Here is a 26,190-nt window from a genome sequence, read left to right as displayed (position 1 = left end):
CATGTCCCACGAAAGCCTTCACTTAACATTCAACATGTTTTAATGGAGTATTGTGAAAATAAAACTCACTGGCATTATGGCACAACAGAATTAGCATTTTAAGCTAAAAGAGTAACTTATTAGATGATAACATGAAAAATATTGTAAAACAGCATCTATTCTTAAAAATTACAGTATTAATTTTGTTTTTATCCAATTGGTAAAACCACAAAAGCACTAGAAAAAGCAAATACATGAAGTACATTCTTTGCTAAAAAGCAGGGTTATATTTGCTCTTCCTCCTAAAGCCCTGTAAAGTATTGCTTTATCCATATTTTCTGTGAGTCGTATATATTACAGAAAACGTATTTCTTAACTGACATCCATTAGTGTCCCTTCTTTATTTCCATTATAAGAAGCTTGCTGCTTACCAATTTGCTTTCTGTACTGATCGACAGGAAGCTTTGTAGTGGAGGAGTCTTTTCTACCCATCTTTGCTCTCCAAAATACCTGCTAAAAAGAAAGAAAACAATTATAGTAAAACAATTTTAACAACTATCTGCAAACTCCCCCATAGAGTTCCTTACAATGATTTCTAAAGCAGTGAGTAGACATGCTGCCGACTCAACTTAAATTTGATATCTACAGAGAAAACAACACTCTTCAAACAAGTAACTGGCTATATGCTTATTGGTGATGTTAATTTTATCAAGAACTAAGACCAACTAAACCAGAATACTCGAGACAGTATCTGTAAATGGAAATTTCTTTGTGATTACCCACTGCGTTTCATTATAATAGAAAGGCTAAAGTTTGTGAGTTGGGTAGTTTAAAATACCTCACAAATGTTGCCAAAGTAGGTGGGTTTAGGCTCCGCTCTGCCCTTTGTAGTATAAAAGCAGAACACATACTATGTGTTATTATTCTCACTTTTGCAGTATGCGCTGCTTTATTTAATCCTCAAAACAGCTTTCAAATTCTATTTTTATTAAATTTAACTATTGTCCCAGAAACTATGCTCTTCTCACCAAATCTATACTCTCTTTTTCTTATTTTCAATTAGACTACTCTGCCTAGCTTTAATTAAAATAGTAATTAAGTTCTTATTAAAGAATTTGAATGTCTCATTTTCAAATGCAAGTATGAAAACCTTGCAAGCGTGACCATGCATTCTCTCTCCCTCTTCCTAAACCACTTCAGTGTAAAGGAGCCTCACACACAATGAGAAGGCCCCCTTTCTAGGAACCTCATTATCTAAGGAATAGAGGAAGTGTTTTTTAATAATTTAGAATTCTTAAAAAAATTAAGTTCTCTTGTGAGTTTTTAGATATTTCTGGTCTATATGTACTATCTATAATCACAAGTGTTCATTGATAAAATCCAAACATTAGTGTTCCGAAGTTGTTCTTTTTTCCTCTTAGCATAGTTCTATGTGAAAATGACAAGGCCAAGCAAGAAGTCAGATTAGGATTAAAACTATCAAGGCCTCTTTTTCTTTGATTATTATTTTTATTACATGTATATGCATAACTCTATAAGCAGTCTGCCTTGTCTGCTTAGGGGGACTGGAGTGCATATGATTTCAGGACTGGCCACTTGGGACTGGGTACCAATTAGGTGCTGCATCCCTGGGACAGGCTAACTCTCCCTCCCTGAGCAGTCATTAGTTGCCTCTAGTTCTTTGTCTTGGGTAGAGAGGAAAGCAAGTAGAGAAGTTATACAGTTGTGTTTTAATTAAAAATTGCTAAGTAGAAATACATAAAGGCACAGGAATTCTAAGAACTTGAGGTTTAGGAATCTGGAAAAGCTAACTTCTAAAAAACCTGAAAGGAAGAAAAAAATTGAAAAATGTTTGAAGATTAGTTTGAAGATCAGTTAATACTTCTTATCTGAGAGACTGCAAGGAAGGAAAGGAGGAAAAGAAAAGAGAAGGATGGAGAACAAGAGACAGTGGAGGATGGGCATTACTGTGTCCGAGATCTACTGCCTCGTGCTACCTCAAGAGTCGAAATTAGTGGCTGAGAAGCAGCTGCCCACAAGTCCTAAAGAACAGCTGAAAAGCCGACAAAATTATATTCATGAAAGAAATTGTGGCAAAATTACTGGCACGTGGCACTCCCTGTAAGTGGTAAGAAGATTAGCGAAAACTGAGGAAACTATTTCGTAAGGAAGCAGAAGCCTTTAGCACTGGATTGAAAATACACCTAGGTCCTCATCTTCTGCAAGAGCTGATGCAGTGCTTTCCACAGTAGGCAACTGCACAATGTTTTACTGCCTTCACACTGAAGGAAGAGACATCCAGAGAAGAGAGACACAGGGAGGAGTTTCTCTAAAATGATCATGATTCGGTTGGAAACACAAACTTCCCATAGGTTATGTGAGGAAAGGCAGGGGTAGGCTGTGAGTTTCATGGTCTAGAAATGTCAAGGGCCCAGGACACAACTTGAGCCAGGACAGTCTGTTCTAGTCTCTCATGTTTGGACTGGATTAATGATAGGGGAGCTCTTTCAGGCTCCAAATAAACTGACAGAATTTTCCTAATGAGCTTTATTAGGGCTTTCAGATACCAAGTACATCTGAAGTCTATTCAAGTTAAACTACATTTTTTACCTATCCTAACAGAAATAGCCAACAATGATGTCATTGACACAGCAAAAAGACATCACCAGAAGAACAACTTCCACCCACATGTAAGAAAAGTATAAGTTCATCTAAATGCTTTTCTTACAATAATAGTAATAATCTTCAGATTGATTGTATAACAAAACCTAAGAATGGAAAATACTACTAATAACAGAAAGTCAAATAAATTAAGTCCTTAACTCTAATAAACCATGGTGTTATTACATCTAAGATGACATATACTTAAAGTTTTCTAAATGAAAATAAGACATCACCAAAGCCATATAGTCTTACTTGTTATAATTCAAAATATTAAAATCAGTTCTGTCAAGACAAGCCATAAATAATGTCAATAGATATAATATATTCATATAGCAGTTCTATTTTGCATAGTGTTTGCATTTATTAATAGTCAAGTGGAGTCATTATTTTATTCTTAATTGTGTGCAGCTTGAAGACATATCCATTTCATGAGAGAAGTTAGTTTACATGAATAAATCACAAGATAATACTCTTTCTTCAGTATAGTTTTGCTCCTTCATGGAATAGGCTTAAGATAAACACACAAAATAAAAGAAATTGGTAAGTCTGTGTGCCAAAAGGCTGTTCATGGCACTACCCTTCTCTTTCTGGTCACTTTATAACCTTTGTATTCTACTCACTTAACAAAGTAACACTTAAGAGGCCAGTGTAGTTGTTTTGATTCATTACTTGTAGTAATAAAAACCAGTATCATTCAGTATCTTTTGATTACGTGCAGTGAACTCTATTCATTTTCATAATATTATTTTTAAAAAGTTAACAAATTTAAATAGTCACGTGACTACAAGCTGTAAACAGACTACATATATGTACATATATATAATATATAGCATATAAAATTACAAAAAACCTTAAGAATTTTAAAGATATATATTAAAGACAAAAACTAGCTTATAATTAGTTTCTAATTATTTTAATGATTGATAATAATAATTGATCAGACTTTCAAAATTTCAACTTTCTTTTCATATTTGAAATAATTATATTATATTCTTTAATCCAAAAAATTATTTAACCAAATGATGGGTAAAATAATAAATTAGAAGCCTAAAAAAATCCACCATGACATATATCTACATTTTGTTAGATGAAACAAACATAAATTAGTAAAAAAAAATACTAAAAAATGCATTGATTCTATTTAAAATGATCTAAAGATGTACCCATTTAGCTGTATGGCACAAACTGTCAATGTTTCAGACATCTAGAACTTTTAAATGTTCTGACTTGTGTTTTGCTCTTCAAAGCCTTATAGTAATCATCATTCATTTCTATTGCTTTGATGACATGATAGGAAACTCCCAAGAAATCCATGGAGACATTAGCACATACACCCATGATTTCTAATAAGACAGCTATTTGCATATGAGATCAGCAACAATTTAGAATGTGTTGTGATGGATGTGGAAAGGGAATAACAGATTTAAATTAGCATGTACACTACCAAGATTGTATTCACAATTTAATTCTTCAGAGACTATGTCTCGTCACCTTCTTTTATAAATAACAGTGTATTCCCTGAGGAGGTAACTTGCTCTGAGACCCAGCTCAACTAAAATTTGGATTAATAAGCTGATATTTATTATTTATGAATTTTGCTGTGGGAATGATTTCAGATTAAATCATCAGAGAACTTTTTATCATTTTTGAAACTTGATAACATATTTAAGAAAGAAAAAATACAATTCTATTCAAAACTTAGACTACATATTAAAATAACTCATAATTAAAATGTTGGTTATTTAAAACTTTATACTCTAGAACTTTTAAGACTGAAGATGACATTGCTGTTTAGATATGCTTTCTTAACCTGAATTAAACACCAATTTCAGTCATATGTATGCTTAAATATTTTTGTGTCATTTAAAAAGGATGTAGATATGGCTTTTTGGCTAAGAACTCATACTGTTTTTTCTGCAGAATTCAAGCTGTAGTGCCCATCGCTGTCTGTACCTACAGCTCCAGGGATACTGATGCCTCTGACCCGCATGAGCACTTGCATTCATATGAACCTATCTGTCTTTCACCTCCACCCACACAAAATACATCTTTAAAAACAAAGCATTCATATGCTCCACAATCCAACTGAACCCATTTTGTCTCTAAAGACTGGATCATAAGTGAGCCCATTTAGGCAAGGTCTAAACAAATCTTAGTCATGTTTGTAGTATTTAGACCTTTGTATAAAGTCCAGGAAGAAAAAGTTTAAAAGTAGTAAACCCTACACCACTGTATATATCTTTACTTCCATAAAGAGAATTAAATCCAGATTGTAACATTCTAATCCATATCAAAACATAAGTTATATTTTATGATAGATGTTGATTTACATTCAGAATTTTAGACACACTGAGATAGGAAAGATGTTTTGTTCAAAGCTGACAAATACAAATAGACAAAACACTAAGAATGTAACATTTATATAATTCCTGATTGTGTCATGGTTATTCCTGCTGAAGACAGTTTATCGTATATATGTATAATAATATATAAATGTATATGTTAAAAAGTGGTTAATTAAAAATAATTCACCCTTGACCATAGAATAATATATATCTTAGCATTTATTCCTAATAGAAAGACCATAACATATGAAAATTCTTCATTAGATATCAAGTTATAATTACACAGAAAAGACACTTGGTATAACTAAAATAAAATTAAAATGTCAGAAAAATAGAGCATCATGCAGAATGATCATGAGCGATATTTCTTCCTGATCATCTAACACATTCACTGTTTCCAGAGTATTCAAAACCTTGACTGTGCAGTTAATATACCTGAATCTTCTGAATGATGGTGAGGCTTTTTTGTTATTCATTTTCTATAGGTTCATATAGCCTAGGTTGGCCATGAAAACTCACCAGTTCAAAGCTGGCCTTGTCTACAAAGCAAGTCCAGGACAGCCAAGGCTACAGAGAGAAGCCCTGTCTTGAAAAACAAAAGCAAACAAGCAAAGAAACAAACTAAGTGCAAGGCCAGCTTTGAACTAGTCAGGGTTTTAATCCCAGCCCTAGGGAGGTACAGACCAACCACACCAAGCTGGCCTTGAGCTTTGGCTCTTTCTATTTCTACCTGAGACTACAGCCATGCAAGACCAAATCTGGCTCACATTAGCTTTGAGTTCCATTATGGTAACTCATTATTGAGATGAAGCCAACTATGAAAGAGAAATGAAGGAATTAATAGACAAGATAAAAATTTTATTTTGAATGCAAATACTGAAAGGACATGGTCTAGCCACCTGCAGTCTTGGACAAAGAAACTCTGGACTGAGAAGACTATGGAAGGAAGGAGCTGTCCACAGAGAAGGCATTGCAGTCATGTAGAATAAAGACATGAGTTGTGGTTTTTGTTTGATTTTTTTTCTTGCTTGTTTTAAATATATGTAAATCTAAGCATCATAGATGTAGAACTAAATACATAAGATGATTACCCATATACTAATTCTTAGGTGAGCCTAGTGTCACAATGGCCTTTAATTATAGAACCCTAGAGGGAGAGGCAGGAATATCAGGAATCCAAGGTCAGCTTTCAGGCCCACCTAGGCTACTAATATAATGTCAAAAACTAAAAACTAAACAAGCAAACACAAGACTTTGTGAAAATTGGGTCTATTATGAAAATCTGGATAAATAAAAAATGATATGCTTAAGTATGGAAGGATTTCAAGAATATGAAAATACATAGAGAGCCAAAGAAATATCAGGCGTGGATATGGACATGAATATTCACAGGAGGACATATGACCAAATGGCTCATACTTGAAAGTAATAAAAAAGAATGTGTTTCATCCTAAACCAGTATTATCTCAAGACTACACAGAATCTTGGTGCCTTTCATGACTTATCTGGGGCCTGGGTAAAATTGGGAAATCCAACCCTCCTGAGAAAGTTTAGCTATACAGAAGTCAGCCTCTCAGAGGAAAGTCTCAAGTCTCAAGGGGCAGGAACACTTGACACCAAAAGGGACCAGATGTTCTAGGTCAGCCATTGTCAAAATGTCTGTCTATCTTATTATCCATTAAGAGGCAAGTTTCTGGGCCCTTCCCTAGTCCTGCTGGACCGGAATCTCAGCAACTAAGAGTCACAGAGATTTGGTACTGTTTAACTTTTAAACTTTCCAAGTAATTGCTGTAAGCATCAAACCTGCTGATCTCTACTTTGCTTCTTCTTTAACAAGCTCACAGGAATGCTTCTACATGTGATCATTTGCAAAGCTGTTGAATGAAAGTATGGTGCTTGACAAGGGACTGTGACATCCTCAGCCTTCTTGGAGGATGACAGCCTCTTTGTACAGGGCACTAGGCTGTTGAGGCTTTTTATTTTGATAGGCTTTCTGAATGCATCAAGAACTCATCAAAGGGTTTTGTGCAGTAAGGAAACCAAATGCCTTTTTACATAGTAGACTAGGAAGCTAGAATATCATTGATAAATGAGAAGTGGCACACAGCTAGGGAAATCCCAAAGACCATCCAGCGTGTGAGCAGCACAGGAACATAACAGGATGCTTATGTGCTGGCTGTGTAGAATTGGGAACAACCTTGATGGGTCCATGAGGCAGAAACACGGATATCAGCAATGGTTCCCAACTTCAACAATAGTTCATTAAAATACAGAATGCAAGGCCTCACCCACTTATTACAGAATACTCAGTAAGACCGAGGGGTGGGCTAAGTATATTCAACAAACACTTACTCTTTATGAGAGTTGTCAAACTAAGTGGCCATGGGCCATGCTTTGCAAAATATAAGTTTGGACAGATGGTAACAGTACTAACAGAATAAGTAATATAGGAGGATACAAAGGATTGATGGTAACAGTGGGGAGTGTTACAAACCCATCTGATAAAATGTTTATAACTACAGGAAAACAATGGGCTTGGTTTTCCTCAAATCTAACAAAATTGGTTGTTTCAAGCATAATTGTATCAGAAATCCTTCAGTACCTACCAAAAGAGATCCACAAATATTTTGCTTACTTTTCTTTTGATTCCTTTTAATGCACAGACTGTTGTGGCATCTGGATACATGACATACTTGAAAACAACACATTAAATTTATACTGCCCAGAATAGACAGAAAGCTGCCTTGTGTGTGCCATTAATAACATTCTCCATTGAGGGAGGTTAATGTGACATTAGCTGGGACCCATTTTTATAATTTTTATAATTCTAACCTTTGCACAAACATAATAGGAGTAGGTGCTACAAGCCTGACATGCCATATAAGGGAGACCATCTCTAGCTGACCATTTTCCCAATCATGAAAGTAACCTTTATAATTCAGTAAAGTTTTATGAAAGAAAGCTAAGAATTAACTTGTTTTGCTAAATTTCCAAAGGAGATATTTAGCTACAAACTGTCTAGGTTACCCATCTGAACTGTGGTCATCAAATGAAAATCATTAACTGGTCTAGGAAGTGTTCAGTGAATAACAGTTCTTGTAAAAGCAAGAGGTCCCGAGTTCTAATCCACAGCACAAACCTAAAAACCAGGCATGGCCACACCAGCCTGTAGCCCAAAGAATGGGAGGCAGAAACAGGCAGATGCCAGGAGAGGCTAGCCAGCCCTCCCAGCCCAAACTACAAGCTACAGACTCAGAAAATAAGGCAAAGAATGGTAGGGAAATGCCCTTGCCCATATTCTCTACTCATCAAATGCACATGCTGTAAGACGGCACGTGCGTGGACACCTGTACTCAGGCATCCCTCCTCAAACACAAATATAATACGCTTCTAAGCAGGGGAATACATTTCCAAGGGTTTACAAAGACCTCATAAAAAGAACACTGACATTTAAAAATGGATCATGATATCTTTTCATATCAAGATAAAAGTAACCCAAAGCAAAGCATAGTAGTATCAACCCTGACTACTAAGCAACAGAGTTCAACTTGTTTTCCATCGCAAGACAAAGAGTAACTGGAACTAGAGCTATATCTACAACTTCCAACTGTGACTTCCTCATATGTATAATACTTTTAAGTTTCTTTAAAAGATGAAACCCAAGCTTGTCTGAATCATTATAAAGATAATAATGTCCTCACTTTATTCAGTTTGTACCAAATGGTGGTTCTAAAAGAAAAAGGAAAGCAATAAGCCATAGATATGAACATTTTTTTCTTTTTCCCAAATCCCTGGGTAAGCTGATATGAGATGGAACAAATTCTCAACATGGATTGAGTGGCCAACTATTTGAGACTTGATAGGCAAGAGACATAGAAGAAAACCAAATACTACTGTTAAGCTAAAGAAATGTGGCAAGAAAATGATTCCTAATGACATTTTGCTATGCTCGTAGATCAGTGAGTGAGTTGTTCAACTATCATCAGACAAGCTTCCTTATATAACAGATGGGAATAAATACAATTACCACATCTGGACAATGTAGAGCATGAGAAACCGTGGAACACTCAGTCCCAAATGAGATGTCTCCATCAAAGCCTTCCCTAAGGCTCAGGGAACCATGCAGAATATGACGTAGAAAGATAGTAAGAGCCAGAAAGGATGGAAGAAACCAGGGAAGCAAGGCCTTCTAAACACAGAAGGACCAATGTACATATGAGCTCACAGAGACTACAGCATCATGCACAGGACCTGTCCAAGTCTGGGCCTGATGGGGTCCCAGTGTTGAGACTGTAAGTGGACACAAAGCCCCATCCCTAACCCAGAAGCTATTTCCACTTGATTACCACTGGCCATTGAAAAACTAGTTCTCTCTGACAGAGTCTCACTTTGTATACAAACAACCCTTAGGGTCAGGCCCTCTGTGCCAAGCAGTTGATGGTCAACACAAAACAAATTCAATGGTAAGTTTGGAAGGCTTATTGTTGCCTATGTTTTTTATTTGATTTTGCCTCATAATGCTTTGTTTGGGTGTGTTTTCTTTTTCTTATCCTACAGGTCTTTTACTTACATATTTTGATTTTTGGTTTGTTTTGGGGGGGAATTTCTATGTGTGGCAGTATGTATGTGTCTACATCTATATGTGTTTCTTATACTTTTCCTTAAGATGTTTGTTTTTCTGTTTGTTCTGTCCTATTCAGGTTTCTTTGTTTTTATCTCATATTATTGTTTTACATTTTTAATATGTCTGTCTGTTTTATAATTAGAAAGAGCAAAAAAAGGATGTGGATTTTGGTTGGTGGTTAGGATTTGGGAGGAGTTGGGTGAACTATAATCAGAATATGTTATATAAAAACATTTATTTTCCATAAAACTATAATTTTAAAACTTACCTAGTATGTATATACAGGTATAAATTAGGAAAGAACTACATATATAAAAAATTTTAAATTTAAGATATTTATTATGAAATTATGAATATATATTCTATCATAACCTGATTTTTTTTTTGGTTTTTTGAGACAGGGTTTCTCTGTGTAGCCTTGGCCATCCTGGACTCACTTTGTAGACCAGGCTGGCTTCAAACCCACAGAGATCTGCCTGCCTTTGCCTCCCGAGTGCTGGGATTAAAGGCGTGCGCCACCACGCCCGGCATAACCTAAGATCTTTAAAATATGATTTTATACTTTTGACTAGAGATAAATATAGATGTCACATTATAAACTAAGCATCTCAGGTTTGTTTATTATGTACTTTATAATTTTTATTAAATATTTTTGCATATACATTTATATTATTATACATATGCAATAAACTACCTACAGCAAGAACCACAAAATGATCAGGAATTATATAAATGTTACATTCTTAGTGTTTTGGCTATTTGTATTTGGAAACCTTGAAGGAAACATTTTTCGTAACTTAGTGAGTCTAAAATTCTGAATGTAAATCAATATCTATATCTCATCAATATCAACTTATAACACCTTTAAACCCAACAACATCTTAACCACTAAACAACTAAGCTTAACTGTAAAACTAAACTATCTGGTCTTCAACCTTATCAGAGACTTGAGAAAGAATAAAATTAATTACCTGAGTATACAGGGAGTGCAGGTTAGCAGCTTCCCAAATGAGAAGGTGACAGAGACAGTTTGCTCCCTGAACAGTCACCCAAAATTCTCTATAATGTTGGAGCATCATCTTCAGCTGTCTGTCCCAATATATCTGATAGACATATTTGTGAGGCAGGAACTATTGAGGACTTGCTTACCCTGTCTTGGCAGAGATTGGCCTTCGACTGCCTGGACCCAAGCTTGCTCATTTTTAGGCAGATTCTGTCTGTGGCAGAAATGATGACATTTTGTCCAGTGGCTGGTTTGCCCTCCCTTCTTCATCTCCTGTCCTTCCCTTCCTCAGAAAGGGAGCCCTCCTCCCCTAACATCCTGTCTCTACCAATCAGGCCTCATCTGTAGTACCTGCATCCTCTTTCTCTGTAGCCTGGCAAGGCCGCCCTGTCAGGAAGAAGTGATCAAAGTTGGGGGGCCAGAGCCGATGTGTGAAGTCATTCCTACTCCCCATATGTCGGACCCACAAGGAAAGTGTGCTGCCTGTCTACTACATCTGAGCAGAGTGTCTAGGTCCACATCATAAATGGTCCTTGGTTGGCGTATCCACCTCTGTGTTGTAGTGGGTCTATCCTGTATTATGTGGCTAACATGTGCTTATGAGTGAGTATGTACCATGCATGACTTTCTGGGTCTAGGTTACCTCACTCAGGATGATCTTTTTTAGTTCCATCCATTTGCCTGCAAAATTCAAGATTTCCTTGTTTTTAATAGCTGAGAAGTATTACATTGTGTAAATGTACCACAGTTTCTTTATCCATTCTTCAGTTGAGGGACATCTAGGTTGTTTCCAGATTCTTCCTATTACAAATAAAGCTGACATGAACATAGCTGAGCAAATGTCCTTGTTGTATGGTGGAGCATCTTTTGGGTATATTCCCAGGAGTGTTATGGCTGAGTCTTGAGGTAGGATTATTCTCAATTTCATGAGATAAAACCAGTTTGATTTCCAAAGTGGTTGTACAAGTTTGCACTCCCAGTGGAGGAATTTTCTCCTTTCTCTACATCCTCTTCAGCATGTGCTGCCATACGAGTTTTTCATCTTAGCCATTCAGATAGGTGTAAGATGGAATCTCAGAGTCACTTTTATATGCATTTCCTTGATGAATAGGGATGTTGAGCATTTCTTTAAGTGTTTCTCAGCAATTCGCTATTTCACTGTTGAGAATTCTCTGTTTAGTTCTGTACCCCATTTTTAATTGGGTATTTGGTTTGGTAGTATATAATTTCTTGAGTTCCTTATACATTTTGGATATTAGTCCTTAGTCGAATATGGGGTTGGTGAGGATCTTTTCCCAGTCTGTAGCCTGTCATTCTGTTCTGTCGACAGTGTCCTTTACCTTAAGGAGCTTTTCAGTTTCATAAAGTCCCTTTTATTAATTGTTGACCTTAGAGCCTGACCAGCTGGTTTTCTGTTCAGGAAGTTGTCTCCTGGGCCAATGAGCTCAAGTCTCTTCCGCTCTCAGATTTATTTTTAGTGACAGGCATAACTTATGTACATTGCTAGTCATTTCATTGTGTATCATCTACTTTAAATAACCAGGCCTCCAAATGTGAATAAACTATTCTAGAGGACATCGAGCAGGGCAACACTGAGGGGACAGAAAATGCAGATGTGTCGCTTCCCTGTCTCTCTGCATATCTAACTACTTGAGGGTTAATAAACTGAAACAGAAATTTAGAGTCATGTCGTGAATAGCTTCCAAGAGACACTCAATGTTTGTTCTTTGGCGAGCGTGGACTAATGTATAAGCACACAGACTAGAAGGCATAAGGCATTAGTTTAGCTGCTTCTTTTCAATAAAAGACTAGATGGTCTGACAAATTTTTTATAAAATATTCCTAAATCCTTTGGTACAATTTTAAATTCTAGCATGTATGAGTCTATGTACTTGGCTGAGAGTAATTACTTTAATGCCTAGAAACATATTTTGCATACTAGGAAAGTCTAATAATACTAAAATATGATATTTTAATATACATATTCTAAAACAAATGAAAACATGAAGTAAACATAATCTAAGTGTTGAAGGGGAACCAAATAGCTCAAGTGAACTACAAGAATATCCTTTGTGGTTATTTAGTTTTTAGTAACTTTGTAATTCTGCATTACTTATTTAAAAACAGTTTTATTAGTAAGTAGATGTCAAAAGACAAAGTTACATTAAAAGTATTCATTATATGAAAGTCCCATGTGATATCATTACCAATTTACTAATGTAAGGATTTCTCAGAGTGGTAGTTTAAAAACAGATTGCAATATTAAATTTTACATTTACAAACCATGAGGCATATTACACATTTAAAAGCTACCAAATTATATTAAAGAAATGCAATAATGAGTACTGAATTTATAAAGCTGGGTAAATAATATGCAAAAAGTTAATATTGAGAAATGCTGGGTATCAATAATATAAATACACTGTAGAATAAGAAAAAAGAATACTAAAAATCATAAGTGAATCATTATTAAAGTGTATCATAAAGGAAAAGGACTGAAGGGATTAAAAAGTATATAAGAGCAGGAACCCTGGAAAGTCCACTGTGCCATAGGTGTCCAGCTTCCTTCTCCTGCTCTGATGTCTCTCCTTCATCAAGGGTACAGCACCTTTTCACATAAGGAGATGTCACAGAACTGATTTATAGTGATCCTGGACCTTTTTTAAGCATTCAGTTTTTAAAAGAGAAACAATACAGTTCTAGGAAATGAAAATATGGTAAATATAGATTTGAAATATATTATCCAAAAGTAAAATGACTCCAAATTTCAGCCACATTGAGAACAACAGATGTTAACCTGCAAAAATGTCTAAAAACTATGGCTAAATCATTCAGGATTTCGTATAAATGTTCATTTTGTGAAAATATGCCATATACACTATAGTGCTATAGACAAATCACTATATATGTTTTATGTCAGGGGATAATCTTTTTAAAAGGAAAGTAGCTATAATTATAAGAAAAAATTATTAGACAAACAAAAGGGCTAAAAATGAACTATAAAGAACTTGCTGGAAGTATGAAATCTCAAATGACAGGTAATAAGACAGTACGTTAAATAAAAAGGAGTAAAAAGATTAGAAAACAAGATTTAAAAGAGATAACACAGACAAAAAAAGATATTTTTAAACAATGGAAACTAGATTGTATTTGTTTTTGTAATGTGCTCATCTTGATTTTATATCAAACCGTATTAAGTCCTAAGAAATGTTTGGAAGTGCTGTTCCTGTCCGTGTGCTTCAAAGACACTTCTCATTTCACATCTAAGAGATTTTGATAGTGATTATCACTTTAACAGTTAATAGAACTTACCCATAAAACCAGTTAATCTTGCCTATTTTTTTCTATGTGTAAGTATAAGATGGTATAAGGGCTGGGATACAGCTTAGTACTAGGATCTGGGTTCATCCCTAGCATTCTAAAAGAATGACAAACAAACAAAGCAGGCCAAAACACTTTGTGAGTAAAGCTGATACAAACTTCAAAACAAATTAAATACTGGCTGAATAAAACTAGTGTGGTCAAGGCTGTCCTAGAGACTCTCAAGACAATGTAGCCTATTGTTGTTACTTGGTTGCCAAGCACCCACCCCTAGAATTTAAAGTAAGACTTTATTGCTAAAGACACCACATGTTAGACACAGAAGTTGGAGGAATCGTACCTGACCTGGAATCCTCATTCCTGGGGACTATGTCTAACAGTATCCAAAGATGCTATGCAAGCTACCTAGGGTGAAACATAATCATCCAGCAAGATATTCCTGTTGGTGTCAAGGTGGTTTATTCATCTTGATGGTAACCAACAGTCATCTAATTGAACTTGAAGGAAGCCCAATAAGAGGGAATTCATGTCTGGTACTGTAACCTTGGCCAACTATCCATAGTTGGAGAGGTCCTGAGTCCAGAGCTAAACATACTGCTGCCACGTGCCTAAACCAGTATATTTCCTATCTGCATTCTAAATGTGTATTCTTATACCCACAGATAAGTGTAGTTCTCACCCCTCATCAAAGAAAAGTTTCTTCTTGAAGAAATTAGAGATTATTAAAAAAATCTATAACTGGTCACAGTGCAGGGAACAATGGACACATCTATACTGCCACCCCTATATCTAAGACTCATATAATATCATAGAATAGGGGACATAAAGATTATAAAAGCCAGATGCCATTAAGTTAGCACAAGACTGTATAATTTAGATATTACAAGAAAGCTGCACTCATGAAATCTCAACAAAAGGCTGCTTAAACAAGTCCAACACAATGACACCATTTGGCATGCCAACATGGATGGAGAAATCTTACAAGGTACCACCTATAGTTAAAAAGTTATAGGTAACAAATGGCCAATGGGAGAGAATCGACAGATGGGCCCCCTGGTAGATTCTACAATCCTGAGTGGTCAGCTCTAAAATATGTACATATGAACAATACTAAATAGACTCAATAGATGCCATATAAATATATACATATATTATACAATCAGATATCATATATAATGTACATGTTATATGTAATATAAATATATTTGTTATATATTAAACATGTGAGATATATATATATATATATATATATATATATATATATATATATATATATATATATCACAATAATAATTAAGTGGTTTTGAATGGGAGGTGGAGAACAGGAGAAAAGTGGGACAGGATAGAAGTGGAGGGAAGAGGGGGAAGAGTGAAAATGATGTAAATACAGGATTCATGTAGAAAACTTAAAATTGTTTTTTCTTTAAAATCACTGCTATAAATTGACTGCATTATTTATGGATTACTTGTCTCCTAATCCTCATTTTGCACATGTGTAAATCCTACAGCTATGAGGAAATTCTGTGGTTATGTTATGTGTAAGTAGCACAAAAAATATCAACCTACAACGAAGTTCCTATAACAGAATATTTTAAAGGATGGATATTATCCTAGTGGGACAGAGCCTGTCCCATTAACATATTTAATCTTGGTCTAAGAGTCACTTAGAGAAGTTTAAAATTCCAAGTAAATATGAGAAAGCCTCCATTGCTAGCCAGGCCAGTGATGAGCCAATCTACCAGGAAGGCAAATGTCTGGCATCTGCGATAGGCTCCATGGGATATTTGCAAAGGAGATTATCAGTAGTTTGCTATTTGCCTCAGTAAACTAACAGAACACCAATCACTAATGTTCAAAAATGAGAATCTGCAAGTACAGGAATGCAAAATGTCTTCTGAACTGAAGAATATAATTATAAAAAGAAAAAGTCATTTATATACATAAAAAACAAAAATGGTGCTTATAATTTTTTTGTTTTTTATTTAATTAATTTATTCAGATCACATCTCAATTGTTATCCCATCCCTTGTATCCTTCCATTCCTCCTTCCCTCCTGCTTTCACCCTACTGACAAATCTGTGACTGAGAGGGACCTCCTCCTCAACTAAATGGTCATAGGCTATCAAGTCTTGTCTTGGTCTTTCTTTGAGTGCCACTAGGCCTCCCCACCACGGGGAAGTGGTCAAATACAGGGCACCAGAGTTCACGTCCAAGTCAGTCTTTGCTTTCCATTCAATTGTGGAGAATGGCTTGTCCATTGCCTAGATCTGAGAAGATGTTCAATGCTTGCTGCAAGTATTGTCCTTGGTTGGTACAGTAATTTGAGCAGAACCCCTGGGCCCAGATCCGCCTATCATGATGTTATTCTTGTAGGTTTCTAGGACCCTCTGGCTCCTTCTGTTTCCCCATTCTCCCATGTTTCTCTCACCTAGAGTCCCAATAGGATGTCCTCATAACTATCCCAAACTCCTGGTAAGTTAAGCCTATCATGTGACATGCCTCTTGGGCTAGTGTCCAGTCATCAGAGAAATGCAAATCAAAATGACTCTGAGATTCCACTTACACCCACCAGAATAGCTAAGATCAAAACTTCAAGTGACAGCAAACACTGGCGAGGATGTGGAGAAAGAGGAACACTCCTTCATTGCTGGTGGGAATGCAAACTTGTACAACCACTTTGGAAATCTATCTGGTGTTGTCTAAGAAAACTGGGAATATAGCTTCCTCAAGACCCAGCTACTCCACTCCTTGGAATATACCCAGAAAATGTTCCACCACACAACAAGGATGTTTGTTCAACCATGTTCATAGCGGCCTTATCCATAATAGCCAGAACCTGGAAACAATGCTCCTCAGTTGAATAATGGACTAAAAAACTGTGGTACATTTACACAATGGAATACTACTGAGCTATAAAAAAAACAAGGAAATCCCAAAATAAAATAATTTTAATAAGGACAAAATTACATTATAATATTAGTCATCAAGAAATGCAAAAAAATGTTCTTGTGTAATAAAGGCTCTCTCCCTTAGAATCCAGTTATATTAGTATAGTTTATAGGTATATTTTATTTCAATCTTTTATATGATGATACTTCTATATTGATATCACAATGAAGAGCATCTGGTCAGTCTTGTCAATTAATAAAAATTTTTCTATACACAATGAAGTATTATTCAGCTATTAGAAAACAACATCATGAACTTTTCAGGCAAATGAATGGAACTAGAAAAACTCATCCTGAGTGTGGAAACCCAGACTCAGAAAGACAAATGTGGTATATATTCACTTATAAATGGATATTAGCCATTAAGTAAATGGTAATCAATCTACAACTGGAGACCCAGAGAGGTTGAGTAAAGAGGAGGGTATAATGGAGATACATGATCTCCATGAGATGGGGCACTGGAATCAATCTTACAGGTGGATGGGGTTGGTTGGTTGGGTCAGGTTGCAGGGGGTGGGGTATGGAGAGAGATAGCTGGAACGGAGGGATACTTGTGGGGCAGTGTGGACACGTAGTGCAGTAGAAACTTGCTGGTGATCCTAAGGAAGACTCGTAGTAATGAGGGATACAGAGTCTCAACTGGCCATCTCTTGTAGCCAGGTGAGGCTTCCAGTGGTGGAATTGGGCTGCATTCAATTGAGTTGTTGGCCAAGAGGTCCCCATGGAAATCTCTAAACAACCCAAACTGTTGCTAAGACAAATGGTTGCTTTCACAAACTGACAGTAGGGTTCCATTCCTGAGGACAACATCTATCCAGCTCATTGAACACAGAGAGGTTGATCTGGTGACTACAGGGAGCCCTCACACCTATATTCTAGTCTCTTGGGGATGAAAGGTACTATGCAGGCTGCTAAAAGGGAAACCTGGACACCAAGCTTGCCACAAAACCTTTGACATATGATGTGTCCTGTCTCCAAAATATACGCGCAATAGTGACACAGAACTTGGTAATATAGCCAATCAATATCTGATTTGACTTAAGGCCCACTCCATGAGAAGAAACCTGTATCTGACACTGGTTGAGTAACTAGTAAGCAGAAACTAGATAACTCAGAGACCTAGGGTAAAACCAAACATGACTGATATAAGCTGTTTTTTTTAAAGTCAACAAAATGATTCCTAATGATATTCTGCTACACCCATAGATCAGTGTCTTATACAGCCATCACCAGAAAGGCTTTCTTTGGCAGCAGATGGGAACAGACGCCAGAGAACCTACAGCTAGACATTTCCGGAGAGAAAGTCTAAACTGAAGTTTTCCATCAAATCTTTCCCCCTTAGAGCTGAAGGAATTACCACAGAAGAGGAGGTGTAAAATTAGCAAGACCTAGAGGGGTTGGAGGACAAGGCCCTCTGAATCAACTAATCATGACTCATATGAACGCACAGGGCACACATGGATTGACCTCAGTCTCTGCACAAATACTACAATATTAGATTAGTGTCTGTATGGGTCTCCTGGATGTGGAAACAAGTAGTCTTTGACTCTTGGGCCTGCTCTTGGTACTCCTGCTCCTGTTGGGTTGCCATGCCCAGCTTCAATATGATAGTTTTTCTTTCACCTTATTATATGTTATTTTGTCATGTTTGGTTGTGAACTCTTAGGAGCCTGTGTTCTTCTAATCAGAGACAGAAAGAGATTGTATCTGAAGGGGAGGGGAGGTGGGGAGGAATTGGGAGAAGTAGATGGAGGGGAAACTAAAATCAGGAAATACTAGATGACAAAGAATCGATTTTCAATGAAAGAAAAATCAGAAAACTTTAAAAATGTGCTTTAATTATTTTGGATACTGACTAGAAGATTATCCTCCCAAGATTTTTAAAGGAAATTGAGAACTATATGCTTTGGGTCCTCTATATAAATAAGTAGTAAATGAATAAAAACAATTATATGCCACATGGTCCTTGTATACTCATACAAATATTAGTCAAAATATATGCAGCAACAACAGCAAAAGCAGAATTTTTTTTGCATGATTTCCAAATGAATAGTAAAACTGACTGGTGCCAGAGAAGGAAGGGAAACTTTTAAGTAAAATCTCTGGTTTCAAAATTTAAAAGAAAAAATGATTTTTAGTCCTCATCGCAATTTGAATAATGTTTCATAATCTGGAAAGTAAATGGTGGTATCTGCTTGCTGCTTAGAAGCATCTGCCACATTCATCAATAATCAACATATTTATTCATGTTATATTAATTACAAAGCCCCTCTTTATATAGTATTATGTGTCTATTGGGATGTATGCAGACACACCTATGTTCACAGATAATATGCATATGTAGACATGGAAATTTAGTCTTTAATGACAACATGTGCCCATTGAAACAGCTCCAGGTATTGCTTAGAGTATAAAATGCAATTAATTCTCAACCAAGTTATAAACAAAGGTATTGAAGGTTTGTCCAAAGACCAGATAGTAGCATTTTTCATTAAAAAATAGAAGCAAATAGCAAAAGATGAAGAGAAATATATTTATCTTAAATAACTATAAGAAGAAGCAAAGTTAATTTCCCAGTGGAAAAGATGGTTTGTTTAATGATAATAGTCTAATTCTTAAAAACATCTACTGCATTTCCTAGAATGCTTTGATGATATATACAAAATGATGAGCAAATTATTTCTCAAGTGTGATGTATCAAGGAAGTAGACTGCCGAAACAAAAAGAGTAATATCACAGCACACAAACAGAAAATTCACATTTAGACAGAAATCTCACAGTTTACATTGCATTCATGTATAAAATTAAACAGCATTTTTTTCACATTTTGAAAATTTCCCCCCTAAATGTGGAAAGAACAGCAAGCCAGGACTTTAATATAATATTTTTTCTAACCTGGAACAGCTGCAAAAAAAAATCTTGCTGGAGATAAGCTTGGTTATAAATATCAACATTCCCTTTAAATAAGGGAGTCCAGTTTTCATACCATCTGCCTCCTTCTAAACAGAGAAAACCATGAAAATCATAAACCAGGACATTCCTTTCAAATAAAGCATTTAAAAATGAATGCAGTAAAAAGCCTGTGAATTACTCTCAGCCCTCATCTTTATACTTGCCTTTTGTAGCTCAGATCACAAAACAGACTCTATCCTGAGCAGAAGCCTGACTTTGCTTCTCTTACCACAACACTTTTTTCTTTTCCTTTTTTTTCATGTATTATATACTAATTACAGTTTCCTCTTTCTCTACTTCTACCAGTTCCTCCTCATGTCCCCTCCCATCAGGAACCACCCCCTTTCTGTCTTTCATTAGAAAATAAACAGGCTTCTAGGGGGTGATTATATAATAAATATAGCATAATATCATATAATATATATGAGAAAACAAAAGCAAACACTTAGGAATAGGAAAAATAACAAGTAACCATCTCCTTTCTGTCTTTCATTACAAAACAAACAGGCTTCTAAGAGATCATATAATATAATATAATAATATAATATGAGAACACAAAAATAAACACATAGGAATAAGACAAAATAAACAAGTAGAAGGAAAAGAGCCCAAGAAAAGACACAAAGATCAGATAAAGAAGCAGAGACACACTTGTTCAACACTCAGGAATAACAGAAGCACAAAACTTGAAGCGATAATATATACACAAAGGACCTGTATGGTAATAAAGACAGAGAAAAAATATAAACAAACACATAATTATAAAATTTAAAAGAAAAGGGCCTGACATAGCATTATATGACAAAGATCCTCCAAAGATGCTGTTGAGTTCACTTTCTATTGGCCACCTAGTGCTGGGCATGCGGGCTATCCTTAAGAATAGAACTAGGTAGGACAGGGGCCTGGGATAAAACCAAATACTACTCTTCTACTAAAGTGACACAGCAATAAATGACTCCTAATGACAGCTGGCTATACTCTCAGATCCCTGTCTTGCTCAGCCATCATCAGAGAAGCTTCCTCCTGCAGCAGATAGGAACAGATACAGAGACCCACAGCAAGACAATATGCCGAGAGTGAGAGAACTTGGAACGCACATCCTTAAAGCGGATGTCTCCATCAAATCCTTCCCCTCAAGGCTCAGGAGACCCTGTAGAAGAGGAGGCGGAAAGAGCATAAACGACAGAGGGGAACAGAGGACACCAAGGAGGTCTTCTAAATACACCCGGACTGATGCACATGTGAACTCACAGAAACTGAGGTAATGTGCAGGACCTAAACAATATGCACCACATGGGGTCCAGGAGCTGAAGGAAGAAGCCATCTCTATGGCAACTCTAAACCAGATGCTATTTCTAATTGATAACCACTTGCAAATGAAAAAATTAGTATTTTCAAAGGGTATCACACTTGGGAAAGCACAATATTTTTTATGACCTTCTTTTCTTTGCCCTTAAGTGTTTTCATTCTTTGTCAATGACATTGTGAGTCAATGTTTTACTTTTTCACTATACCACAACACTGTTATTGCAATAATGAAGTGCATAAACTGCATTTATTATTAAATCACAAAAGTACTAAGAAGATTAATATATGACGGTCTACCAAATAAGGTTCAGAGCATTGTTCTAGACCTGCCCAAAGGCAGGAATATCCACTATGGTAACTGAAACTACTATTCAGTAAGGCAGGGGGGTGGAGCCTGAGTTTACTCAATAAACTACTTGGAGGAAAGCACATTGGGAAATGCCTGGGGGTTCTCACTTCAAGGAGATTGATTCGGTTTCTAGAGCAAATACAAAAGAAAGACGGCCACACCCCAGGGGTGGATTGCAAAGGATCTATTTTGAAATATGCCAAAGCTCCCTGTTGTTGACAAGTTCTGTTCTTACAAGATACTAGTTAACCAGCACCTGACTGATATGGGGAAAGAGTCAACCAGTTCCACTGTACATGTCATGTGAGAAGAGGAAATAACTATCTCCAGGTCACTTTAGCTATTCTGTTATGCTCAGAAATCTTCTAGAAAAAAATCAAAAGTTTCAGAAAATAACAGGGTACAAAATTACCTTCCAACCATCAGTAGCCTTTGTCTGCACTACCAACAAACACAGAGAGAAAAAGGTTGTGGATACTCCCATTTATAATAGCCTCAAAGACAATAAAATATCTTGGAATAAACATAGTCAGGGAGGATTAATACATCTTCTATGTATATTTCAAATTGCTGAACAAAGAGATTGAGAAAGACACTAGAAATGGAAAAACACATATATTCATGGATTGGTAGAATTAATATTGTGAAAATGACCATCTACCAAAGGCAATTTATAGGTACAATACAATTCCAATTAAAAAATACCACAACATTCTTCATAGAAATAGAAAAACAATCCTAAAATTCATATGGTACCTAAAAGACTCCAGATGGTCAAAACAATACTGACATAAAGAATAATACTGGGGGGACTGCCAGTCCAGACTTTGAGATATATTATATAGCTATAGTAATAAAAACAATATGGTACTGACACAAAAACAAACATGGAAACTAATGAAAGAAAATAGAAGAGTATTCATAAGTATACATGAGTATTCATAACTATCACCATCTGATATTTGACAAAGGGGTAAACAACATACACTGAAGAAAAGACAGTGTCTTCAACAAATGGTGCTGGGAAAAATGGTACTCTCATGCAGAAGAACAAAATTACATTCATATCTATCAATCATTCTGTACAAAAATTAATAGCATATGAATAAAATACTTCAATATAGAACCTGAAATGATAAAACTGATACAAGAAAACATAGACATGTTTTCTTGTGTGCATCTAAGTGTAGGAATTGACTTTCCAAACAGGACTCCATTTGCCTAAGAATTAAAGCCAACAATTAACAAGTTTAATCTCACATAACTAATAGTTTCAGTAAAATAAAGAAGTAAGCAATCAAATGAAAGAGAAACCCACTGAAGAGAAGAGAATATTAGACAGCTACACATTTGACAGAAGGTTACTACATTTATTAATATACAAGTAATGTACAAGAACAAAAAAAAATAATCAAGGAAACAAATGACTCATTTAAAAGTGTCTAGGGACCTAATCAGAGAGTTCTCAACAGAAGAAATAAAAACAGCCAAGAAATGCCTCAAAGTGCTCATCATCCTTAGCAATTAGGGAAAAGCAAATCAAAATAACTTTGATATTCTACTTTATCCTACTCAGAATAGTTACACAACACAAAGCAATTAAAGACAAATGCTGGTTGGTGGGGTTATGAGGAAAGGGAAACCCTAATTTATTGTGTAAATTTATTGTGTAATTTATTAATGTAAATTGGTACAGCTACCCCGGGAAAAAAAGTATAGATAATACTCAAAAATCAACTCAAAGTAAGCCTAACATATGACCAGCTATATCACTCCTTGACATATGCTCAAAGGACTAAGCACCCTATTCACTATAGACACTTACTTAACATGCTCACTGCTGCCTTAATCACAATGGTAAGGGGGGAAAACTACCTAAACATCCTTCAACAGCTGAATGAGTAATGAAAATGTAGCACATATATATAGTGGAATATTATTAAGCTATTAAAAAATGGAAAAATTCAGGTAAATATCTAGGCCAATAAAAGATTAAGTTGAAGTAAGTAAAACTCAGATCAAACAAACGTGGCATGTTTTCTCAACTACAGTTCCTGGCTGTAAATCCTCAGACGTGAGGATATAATATAGGCTAACCACAACACCCAGGAAAACATAGGCTAACCATGAAACCCACGAAAACATAAGGGACCATGGAGGGTGGCTTGAGAGGCTGAGAGCAGAATACAGATGATATGAAGCAGGAACAGACAATTGGGGAGTAGGGGTCCAAATGGAGATGGGGGAAAGTCATTAAGGGAGGAGAAGAAAGGTCTGTTTGATAAAACCTTAAGGAATCTTATTATTTTGAATTTACTTAAACATGTATACAATATATACACATTTAGGCATATACATAACATATTAACATATTTACACACACTCACACATATGTGTGTGTGTGTGTGTGTGTGTGTGTGTGTGTGTGTGTAAACTATATCACCAAGGCTGACAATATTACCCAGAAAAAAAAGTGACTAACAAAGCCTCCAGTACCAGGCAAGAGAGCCCTCCTTCCCAGTGTTTGGTCAGAATAGTGCCAGTGCCTCCCAAAACAATTCAGACTGTGACTGTTGCTCTGGGGGTTGCCCTTTGGAGGCTGAAGAGAAGCCTCTATTGCTGAAGAACACACTTAGGAAGCAGCACTCTGAAGATTCAAGTTGAATTTAATCTTAAAGCCTACTCCTTCTGTGGTCTGGTTTCCATGGTGCCAGAAAAAAAAAAAAAAAAAAAAAAAAAAAACATGCAATCAGCCCAGGGAGAGAAGCAATTAATAATCCCATCAGCTTTGACAACTATGAACCAAAACAATAGCCAGCATGACAAGATATCCATGAAGATGTGGTAAGTGGCACTCACATGGCATGGCATCACGTGATAAATAACTGCGGTCTAATAGGATGTGAGGCCCAGTCAAGAGAAGGAAGCCCATGGCTAGCACTAGAAACCTAGCAAATGTCCAAGGGCTGGTGAGGTCACTGATCTTGGAAGATGATATACTCCTGCTGTATTGTTAGCTGGCATAATTCCTACCACATACATCCGACATTTTACCCTGTAGCCACGGAGAAGTGTGGCTATCATCCCTCACTAAAGAAACTTCCTTTTACAATAAATGGAGATTAGCACAACTACAACGGGAAACAAGGCAGAGATCAACCAATCATGGGGACCCCCGGCCCAATGGATACATCTACATCACGGTTCTTGCATCTCTGACTCAAGGAACATTGCAGAGGGACACCAACATGTCTGCTGTAAAACAGTCTCTCATAGAAATGCCTATATAAACAAGATCTGCATGACGGTCACATCAATAGACATGCCAAGATGGAAGGGGAAAATGTCATGGGGTCACAGTCTCAGAGAAGGAACTACAGGTAACTGATGACAACTGAGAGGGAGAGTGGCTTCTCCCAGGGATGAGCCCCTTTTCTGGTTATTCAATAAGAACCCTTGTTGCTGGAAGGAAGGAGGAACTGAAGTCACTCTGGAAGATCTGTAGGCATTTTCTTATAAAATTAATCATGCCCTTAGCACTGAACCAGTAATTGGTATTTACCAAAATCAGCTGAGGATTTATGTTCACACAAAAACCTCTACATGACCGCTAACACTTAGAAAGAAGCAATATGTCCATCAAAAGGTGAGTGTTAATACTGTGATGCTCCCACACAAAAGAGTGTAATGAAACCAAACCCAAAACGTTTTAACAGAAACTTCAGCTACTTGGTGAAAGAAACAAGTCTGTGAAAGCTATTATTGTAATTAGCACACCCAGTAATCGGTTTCATCACAGCAATTTCATGCACACTTTCTTCTTATTACTCTTCCTCTACCTCTCCCCTCCTATGTAGAAAAAAAAAAAATGTTGTATCTGTTTTTCTAGATCTGGCTAATTTTATTTAACAAGATAACTTCCAGTTCCATGCAGTTTTATACCCATGTCATAGCTTACTATTTCTGTACTAGTGAACAACATTACCTTGTGTAGATCTACCACATATTCAGTAATCCATGTGATCTGTTCATGTGCATCTACATCAGTTCTAGTAGCTAGTATGAAGATGAGAAGGCAGCATGGATGTACTGGCGTCTCTAGGGTAGGACTTTATATGTGTGCGGTATAGCCAGGTCACATGATATTTCCATTTAGTATTTCGAGAAACCTCCATATTGACCAGCATAGTGTTTATACCAAGTGACACCCACACCCACAGTGTGTAAGGGCTCCTATGACACCGCGTCCTCACCAGCAGGTGGTATTGTTTTGCTGATCGCAGCCATTCTGAAAGGAGTTAAATGGATTCTCAAAGCAATTTTACTTTGCATTTTCCTGAAAGCTAAGCACTTAATTTTTGTCAAATATGTCAAAAAATATACACGAGGACAAAAGACAGCTTTGTCTATAAATAAAGCTAAGAAAACTGGACACACCTGAATGCGGAAGACATTAGATACTTATCTTCAATCCTGCACAAAAATAAGCTCTCAGTGGATCAAAGACCACAGTGTGGCACCTTCAGCCCTGAACTTGCTGGAGGAAAACACTTCAAGGTGTAAAAGTAGGACAAGCTTTCTTTTAAAAGACTCCAATTACACAGAAAATAACCCTGAGGCTTCTGTGAAACTTAAAAGCTATACAGCAAAGAAACTACCAGCAGAATGAACAGACAGCATATCGGATGGATGGAGAC

The 26,190-nt window shown here is 36.3% G+C and overlaps 1 protein-coding gene across 4 annotated transcripts in view; it reads right to left on the bottom strand.

Annotated features, from left to right (window-relative positions):
• Triqk (triple QxxK/R motif containing) overlaps positions 1-26,190 on the bottom strand; it is a 60,605-nt gene that overhangs the window by 20,574 nt on the left and 13,841 nt on the right. For 2 of the 4 annotated variants that reach the window (XM_051160463.1, XM_051160480.1), the window contains exon 3: positions 411-492. In XM_051160463.1, the coding sequence (XP_051016420.1) occupies positions 411-471 (61 nt within the window). In that variant the 5' untranslated portion in view covers positions 472-492. The remainder of the gene's footprint in view (positions 1-410; positions 493-26,190) is intronic. The other 2 variants (XM_051160471.1, XM_051160488.1) reach the window with 1 other exon arrangement.

The sequence above is a fragment of the Acomys russatus genome, chromosome 2, assembly GCF_903995435.1.
Source record: "Acomys russatus chromosome 2, mAcoRus1.1, whole genome shotgun sequence".
Lineage (NCBI taxonomy): Eukaryota > Metazoa > Chordata > Mammalia > Rodentia > Muridae > Acomys > Acomys russatus.
The sequence above is the reverse complement of the archived record's forward strand: the minus strand, read 5'-3'. Positions and strand labels throughout refer to the sequence as shown.